General features: G+C 36.5%; 1 protein-coding gene and 1 pseudogene across 1 annotated transcript; both read left to right on the plus strand.

The window, feature by feature from the left end:
* The first annotated feature begins 3,042 nt into the window (after positions 1-3,042).
* Positions 3,043-4,044, plus strand: OR7G61 (olfactory receptor family 7 subfamily G member 61). Its single transcript, XM_005612264.3, has one exon. The coding sequence runs from the start codon at positions 3,043-3,045 to the stop codon at positions 4,042-4,044; it is 1,002 nt and encodes a 333-aa protein (XP_005612321.2).
* OR7G78P (olfactory receptor family 7 subfamily G member 78, pseudogene) lies at positions 8,135-9,035 on the plus strand (annotated as a pseudogene).

The raw sequence follows: 9,314 nt of genomic DNA on the forward strand, positions 1-9,314 counted from the left end.
TCATGTACATATGTACGAATATACAACCAGCTTTCAATCTGCTAGTCTACTATTTTTGGTAAAAAATGGCAGAACCAATTTTCCTCCTGAGCAGAAATCTTCCCCTTAGCAACCATAATGACCATTCTAAAACTTCCTGACTTTGTAGTGAATTCTTGTTTTATCATGAAGAAGGGGTTTGGTTAGCTTTTCCTTTCATTTTCAGTCCTGGTTCTTGACACACTGCTATATGGAGGAGGGTTTGTATTATCCCTGTAGCTGGGCTGTGAAAACACAGGGGCAAGAGTGGAGACACAGAGACATAGCCAGCTACCTTCCGAGTACACCTGTTTCTCTTTATAAAATTATCAGGTATTTTATGTAAGAACAACACAGAGAGTATCATAAATAAAAACATATGACCACCCTTCAACTCATTCCAGAGTTCACAAATGTTGACATTCTGCTATATCAGCTTCAAGTCTTTTTTATAAGGCAACAAAATAATATGCGTACAGAGGGCACCTCTTTTGTATCCCTCTCAGCTCTTGTTTTCTCCTTGCTAAAGACAGCACCATGTAGAATGTGATGGTATCCCCCGAATGGCTTTATATTTTATGTGTATTCATAGGCATATATGGGATGAAAGGCATAACCATAATACCTATCATGTAAGGAACAGAGAAGTAAAACATGAGGTAAGAAATAGTGGACGCTCTTCGGTAATTAAAATTAATAAAGCAGGATTAAATATATCAACAATAAAGAAGAAATAAATTACATAAGAATGCCAAATGTAAATGACATGAACTGTATGGTTTTGTTTATATAAAGCTTTCAAAATACAAAACAATGCAATTGTTTAAGGAACAATAATATTAATTATAGTAAAAATTGTACAGGAGTAATATATATGAAGTTCATGTAGTGGTTCCCCTGAGGAAGGAAAAGAATGAAGAAATTGCAGATACATGATGTAGGTGCTTCCTACATACCGGTATTATTTATTGCAATAAAATATGTAGAATGAAGATAGTGAAGAGTGTGAATTTTATACTGTTGACTAGCAGATACCAGTACTTCATTGTTATCTCTGAATTTTTTTGGCTTGAATAATCTATAACAAAAATAAATGTACACAGATTCGTTTTTATTATGGATTATTACTTGCAAGGGTTCCAGATATATTTAAAATTTTCTAATGATGTGTACTTTATGTAATTTGAAAATATTTCTCATAGGTTTCCATTATTTTTATTGTAACATATATCTAATTCATTTTATTACTTTATTTTAATTGTTATATATTTCGTCATGTGTCCATTTCAAATGAATATTATTATCCTTAATGTTTCTTTCATTCCTTTTCTACATAATGTAGGTTCCCAGATAGAGTTTCAATGCAGAAACTCTCCCCTGAAATTTGCAGTTAACATCCAGGGATGTTCTCTCTTTCTATTTTCTTTCTTCAACTAGCCTCACTCCATTGTTTTCTTCTGAGGAGTGAAACGTGCCAGGAGATTTCCTCATGGTGGAAAAAAAGGAAATGTCGGTATAGGGTCCCGTATGCTGAGTGCTGTGCTGGATGCCTTTCTTCCATTCATTTTTCATCTTTGCAACAACTCCATAAGGTTTTATGACTGTTCCCATTATACAAATGAAGACACCAGGATTCCATACAGGTGAATGATTTTCCCCTTCACAGAGGATGTGCTGGTCTGGATTAAATTCAGGGTTTGAATCTAAGTTAATACATCAATAATAAAGACTGTTATAGCCACTTCTGTCTGCTCCAGGTGATGGAGAACCACTGCTTTACATGGACACTCCTGTTAGGACACCTGATTATCTTGTAAGTCAAATAAGTCTGTCTTATTTTGTAATTCTCTGTCTTCCAAGGACCAAAAATTACTGCTATTTTAATCTATTTTTTTAATTTATTTTTTCTATTGCTTTTCATTCTTTCTCTCACTTACCTGTTTCTTTTAAATGATATGCCATCTATCATCTGAGGAGAATAAGTCCCCTTAGGACAAAACAGAGAATGCCATTTACATTTACAAAGCTTCTCCTAGAATTAATTGTTAATGTAGATGAATAGCATTTCCATGCTGGAGTCTTATGAGCTCCTAGCTTATAAGCAGCATTTTCAAATTTTTGCTCAGGTGCAGAGAATATATTTGGATGGGTGCCATGCACCTACCACACAATACTTCATGGGTAGAGGTGGAGATTCCTTACAGGGAAGTGAAAAGATTTGGGGCATTGGGATGAAATATTACAATTTTAAAGAGGAATTATGAAATATGATTGTTGCATCAGGAATGCTAATTCTGTTACACAGAGGCATTAAAAATGATTGGTCAAGAGAGTCATCTCAGCCTTCAGATGATCTGAGCTTAGACCTAGTCTGTGCTGTGAACTAACCATGTACTTTGTATCCATGATGTTACCTTATCTTACCTAAGTTTCCCTGTGGATAAATGTAGTGACTGTATACGCTAACTCATTTATAATTTGACAAGCTCTTTGGATGTTTCTGAGGCATACCAAATTGGGGACCAGACTCTACAAGAAAGTTTTATAAGTTCGTTCTAGTCTTTCTGTTTGTTTGAAGGTAAGGAATATTTCTGAAGGAAAGATCATGTCTTATTCTTTGTTTCAATCTCAGCACTTGGCACAAGGTGGGATACAGAGCTGGTGATAAATAAAAAGAAGGATCAGAAAAGGAAGTGGATGGAAGAGGAAGTGTGAAAAATAATGGAGAGAGAAATCAGCGGAGGAAGAGATTAGAATATTCTCATGGGTTCACAATATAGAGGTTTTTTTTTTTTCTTTTTATTCAAGCATTGGCTCTTAAGCTTTAGCACATTTCAAATTAATCTGGAGGGCTTGTTAAAACAGGCTGGTGGTCCTTATCCCAGAATTTATGAGCAGTAAGTCAAGTAGTACCAAGAATTTGCCTTTCTAAATAGCTCCCAGTTGATGCTTTTGCTGGCCATCTGGGGACCATTAATTTCATTTTCCTTTCACCCTAACTTTTTCATCAGATTTATCAACAACATGGAACCCAGAAATCACACAGATGTTTCAGAATTCCTTCTCCTGGGATTGACAGATGATCCAGAAATTCAGTCCTTCTTATTCTGCCTGTTCCTGTCCATGTATCTGGTCACCATCTTGGGAAACCTGCTCATCATCCTTACTGTCAGCTCTGACTCCCACCTCCACACCCCAATGTATTTCTTTCTCTCCAATCTATCTTTTACTGATATCTGCATAAGCACAACTACAATTCCAAAGATGCTGCTGAACATACAAGCCCATAATCAGGGCATCACTTATGTAGGTTGCCTCACTCAGATTGGCTTTGTCTTGGTGTTTGGTGGATATGAGAATTTTCTCCTTGTAGCAATGGCCTATGACCGCTATGTGGCCATTTGTCAGCCACTGCTGTACACGGTCATCATGAACCCCCAACTCTGCGGCCTGTTGATTCTACTGTCTCTGTTTCTTAGCATTGTGGTTGCCTTGCTCCATAGTGTGATGGTGTTTCAGCTGTCGTTTTGCAAGGACCTGGAAATCCCTCACTTCTTCTGTGAACTTGCTCAGGTCCTCAAGCTTGCTTGTTCTGATACACTCATCAATAACATCATCATAAATTTTGTTACTGGCCTATTTGGTGGTATTTCTCTCTCTGGGATCATTTTCTCTTATACTCAAATTGTCTCTTCCATTTTGAGAATGCCATCAGCAGAGGGGAAGCTTAAAGCTTTTTCCACCTGTGGTTCTCACTTCTTAGTTGTTTCCTTATTCTATGGGACTGTTTTTGGAGTGTATCTTAGTTCTGCAGTTACTGAATCTTCCAGGAAGACTGCGGTGGCTTCAATGATGTACATTGTTCTTCCCCAAATGATGAATCCCTTCATCTACAGCCTGAGGAACAGGGACATGAAGAGAGCCTTGAGAAAATTTATCAGTGGAATATCTTCTTTTCTGATATTGTTTCATCTACTTAGAGCTAGGGTTTCTAGAATGAAGCAAAGTGATAGGAATCCTAGGTGAGCCATAATGCTTGATTCCTCTGTCACCAAATTCTTCTAAAATGGCTAGATAACATAATGGCCAAGTTAATACTAAGTTAGCTTTGAAACCTTACTTTATTTTTGTTTAGGTCTATGATGTCTGACACATGATTTCAATTCTCTAAACTCAATTTCATTGCTCAGATTCTATAGTGGCAGAGCCTGAGGGAAATTTTCTAGATTTTAGTGATTTTTTTGGATCACTCTCAGAAGAAGGAAAGTTGCAGAAGGTGAACTGGACAGGGACAGTAATGAAGCAAGGCTCATATCTAGAGACTAAATTCCACCTTATCCCATGGTAACGCCATGTCAATTTCATCCTGGAATTAGGCCTATAGTGAAGTAAGGGAACAGACCTTATACACACTTTTTTAGTAATTAATTAGATTGTTCACTGGTAAATCATATCCCTCTGAAGAACATTAGCATCTGCCATAGCTTCATTGTCTATGAAACTTTCCTAATTAGATTATCTCAGTCGTTTGAGATGATTGGGAGATATTTAAACTTCATCAGTGAGAAACCCTTCAATTTTAATAAGAAAAAGAGTCTCCAACTTTAATATGCCCAAACAATGAAGAGAGTTATTTTTCATTAAAAGGATTTCAGAGGTAAAGAAGGTATAGGAACAGGGGAATAGGGATTTATTTAATCCTCCATGTGTTGTTTTGTCCTAGGACTGGCTGTCCCCAGAGTTACCAATTGGTGGCACCAGATGGAGATGTCATACCAGAAAATAATTCCCAGACAGAACTCTGATCATTCTTCTTTGTGTCAGATAATTATGAATTTCCCATGGAGTCAACCAGAAAATATCTCTGTAGTAGATGAATAGGGGCCCTCAAAATGATTTGTCCATATCCTATTTCCCCTAAATTATTAATAATATATGATTAAATGAGTGAATGTTGCTTAGTTGAAATTAGAGTCTTTGTAGAAGACAAGCTTGTCTTAGATTATCTGAGTAGGCTGTAAATATAATCATATGTATCCTTGTAAGATAGACAGAAGTGGAAATGACACAGAGAAAAGGAAGAAGCAATGTAACCATGGTGACAGTAATTGGATTGATACAGCCAGTATTTGATTTCCAGTATTTGATCATTTTTCCCAGCTTTATTCAGATATGATTGACATATAAAATTGTATATGATTAAGGTGCACAACATATTGGATTGGTACATTTATATATTGCAGAATGATTTCCTCTATAACATTAGCTAAAACCTCCATACTATCACATAATTGCTATTTCTTTTTAGAGTTGAGAACATTTAAAATCTACTCTCTCAGAAATATTCAAGAGTATGACACAAACTTATTAGCTATAATCATCTTAAATATTAGGTACACAGAACTAAATCTTATAACTGGAAATTTTGTACCCCTTAATCAACATCTTCCTATTTCCTCCACATCCCACCGCATGGTAACCACCACTTTGCTCTCTGCTTGAGTTTGGCTGTTTTAGATTCCACATGTAAATGATTTCACACAGTATTTGTCTTTCTTTGACTTATTTCAGTTAGCAAAATGCTTTCAGTTTCATCCAAGTTGCCACAAATGGCAGGATTTCTTTCTTTCTCATGGCTGAATAATATTCTATTGTATGTATATAGCACTTATTCTTTATCCATTCATGCATTGACAAGCTTGACAGACACTTAGATTGTTTCCAAAACCAGGTTATTGTGAATAATGCTGTAATGAACATGGGAATGCAGATATTTCTACGGGATCCGTATTTCAATTCCTTTCGATATATACACAGATTGCTGGATCACACGGCATATTGTCATAAAGAAACTGTCCAATGCTTCTTCGGTCTTCAATAAAACACAATAAAATTTTCATATAGCTGAAGTTTTAGTTGCTACTATTTTTATGTCTGTTCCAGAATCATACCATTTTAGTTTCTATAGTTCCATAATATCTTGATATTTGATAAGGCAAGTAACTTCATTTTGTTCCTATTTGCCCTCAACTCAAATAACCTTTCTCCATTGCTCTCACATACGAGTTTCAGAACCAGCTTCGCAAATACAATAAAATCCCAGATTTAACTTAAATCTATGAAGCTATTTGAGGAAAACTGACTACTCTATCATATTGTGTATGTCTATCCAAAATTAGATATTCTTTCAATTTTTAGATGTTCTTTAGTGTCTTTCAGTAAAATATGATAGATTTTCCCACCATATGCTTTCATATATTTTCTTAGAATTCTTTCCAGATTCTGGTGTTGTAAGTGCTGATGATGAAACTGTGAATAAAGAGAGAGAAATCCTGGTCCTCAGAGAGTGTTCATCCATGAAAAGAGAAGCAGGTGCTATAAAAGAGAGATAAGTGTGGGGGACATTGTGATGTATCACCCCCATCTTTTCAGGAAGAAATTAATTATTACCCATCTTCTAGGAGTGCCACTGACAGCCCTTCAATGTCAGCCTCTTCTGGGGCGACGTCTCAGATGAGAGCCACTGCACCTAAGGCTACTCCCCCTTCCCAGAATAACAGCAAATATAAGAAAAAGTGTAGGTGGATAATGTAAAGCAAGTTAGTGTAGTGGTTTCCGCATGGAAGGAAAAAATCAAAATTGTACAAATATGTGATGTGGGGTCATCAATAATACTTATTATTTATTTCAATGAGAATACCTAAGAAAAGGAAGGAGAAGAGTGTGAATTTGATAGGGTTGACTGGTGGGTATCCAGTCCTTCATTATTATTCTCTATGCTTTTTTATATACTTGCATTCATAATAAAAATAAATATACTCAGGTAGGTTAAAATATCTTAAAATTTCACATGCTGTAGACCTTGTATCAAACAATATTTTCTATTCTGGGATTTCATTGCTTGAATTGATCCACGTATCTAATTTATTTTATTACTTAATTCATTTTAGTTGCTTTATGTTCACAACAAATGAGTATTGATATCATTGATCTTTTCTTACTTTTTCTTATATATGATTAAGATCCCCGAAATTTGCGATTATCATGTAAGGGAAGCTCTCTCTTTCTCTCCTCTTTCCTCAAGTTGCCCCGCAATGCTACTTCCCTCCTAGGAGTAAAACGTGCCGGTTGCTATTGTTCATGGCAGAAAAAAAAATCACAATAGAACTGTCACATTGAGGTTCCCATATGCTGAGCACTGTGCTGGCTGCTTTAAGCCCATTCCCTTCTCATCATTGCAAGAAGCTCACAAAGTTTTATGACAGCCCCCAATATACAAACAAGAACACTGAGCTTCTCATACAGTTAAATAGATTTTGCATTCACAAACCAAGTGCTGGTGCCTGCATTCAATTCAGACTGTCTGAGGCAAAGTGTTAACCAAATGGCTGATCCTCTGATGGCCACTTCTGTGTCCCTCAGAGGGAAAACCAGGGCTGCACAGGGACATGCCTGTTAGGATTCCTGGTGCTTGTGTTATCTTACAAGTCTCTGTCTTCCAAAGAACAATAAATTGCTGCTGTTTTTATCTCTCTTATTAGGATACAATCCATTTCATCTTTTCTTCAATTCAGTTTGGACTTTTGTTTCTTTGTTTTTGATCACTTATCACCTTAGGGGAAGAACATACTTAAAGATGAGACAAATTATGTAATTTTATTCTTACATTTCTGATTGTTTAAAGCTGTAGGATATTTCTGAAGAAATAAAACTGCATCTTCTTTATTTCATTCTCAGGACTTGCCTATGTGTTATAAAGTCATTGCTCAATAAAATTTTGGATGATTGAATGAGTAAAGGGAAGAGGAGGAAGGAGATAAAAGGATGGAGGGAGAAATAAGCAGAGAGAAATATTTGAATATTCACTTGGATTCACAATACAGAAGAGCGTTTTTCTAGAGCAGTGGTTCTCAAAGTTTAGTGTAAGAATCCTCTGGAAAGCTTGTTAAAACAAATTGCTGGTCATTAATTCTGGAGCTTTTATCATCAGTGAGTCTGGACTAGGGCCCAAGAATTGGCATTTCGAACAACTTCCCAGGTACTGCTGATGTAGCTTCAGGAACCATACATTTTATTTTCTTGTCACCCAATGTTTTCCATCAGATTCAAAGACAACATGGAACCCAGAAACCAGACAGATATTTCAGAATTCCTTCTCCTGGGATTGACATATGATCTAGAACTGCAGCATCTTATCTTCTACCTGTTCTTGTCCATATACCTGGTCACCATCCTGGGAAGACTGTTCATCATCCTGGCTGTCATCTATGACTCCCACCTCTACACCACATTTATTTCTTTCTCTACAATCGGTCCTTTAATTACTTCTGTTTAAGCACAAGCACAATCCTAAAGATGCTGGTGAAAATCCAAGTACAGAATCAAAGCATCAGTTACATAGGCCACCTCACCCAGCTTTTCTTTGTCCTGGTTTTTGTTGGTTTTGAAAATTGTCTCCTTGCAGCAATGGCCTATGATCACCATGTGGCCATTTGTAACCCCCTGATGCACATAGTCATCATGAACCTCAGCCTCTGTTGACTGTTGATTCTACTCTCTTTGGGCATTAATGTTGTGAATGCCTTTCTCCACAGTCCAATGGCTTTTTAGCTGTCTTTTTGCACTGACTTGGAAATCCTCCACTTCTATCAATTTGCTTGGGTCATCGAGCTTGTCTATTCTGATTACTTCATCAATAGCCTCCTGGATAATTTTATGGATAGTGTTCTGAGTATATTCTCTCTCTGGGAACGTTTACTCTTGTATTCCAAAGATCACTTTTCTTTTGAGAATACCAACAACGGTAGAAAATATAAAGCCTTTTCCACCTGTGAATCTCATCTCTTAGTTGTCACCTTATTATATGGTACAGGATTGGGAGTGTACATTAGTTCTACAGTTATTGTCACTTTCAAGAAGGCTGCAGCGGCTTCAGTGATGTACACTGTGGTTCCTCAAATGGTAAACCCTTCATCTACAGCCTGAGGAACAGGAATATGAAGGGAGCCTTGAGATAAGTAATCAGTAGGAGAAGTTTTCTTTAATGATTTTGTCATCATATTTGGGTCAGGTTTCTAGAATATTTCAAAGTGAAAGGTGTTATGGTGTCCCAGCATACCTAACTCTTCTATCATGAAGGTTTTCTAAAATGACTAGATAACATTATGACTAAGTGCACTCCAACTTGGCCTTGAAATCTGGTTTTAGTCTTTGTCTAACTCTGTTTGACAAATGATTTCACATGTCTAACTTCAGTTTTTTGCATCATGTCCATAGAAGAAGAACCTAAGCCCTGG

Source organism: Equus caballus, chromosome 7 (genome assembly GCF_041296265.1).
Source record: "Equus caballus isolate H_3958 breed thoroughbred chromosome 7, TB-T2T, whole genome shotgun sequence".
In the NCBI taxonomy this organism is placed as follows: Eukaryota; Metazoa; Chordata; class Mammalia; order Perissodactyla; family Equidae; genus Equus; species Equus caballus.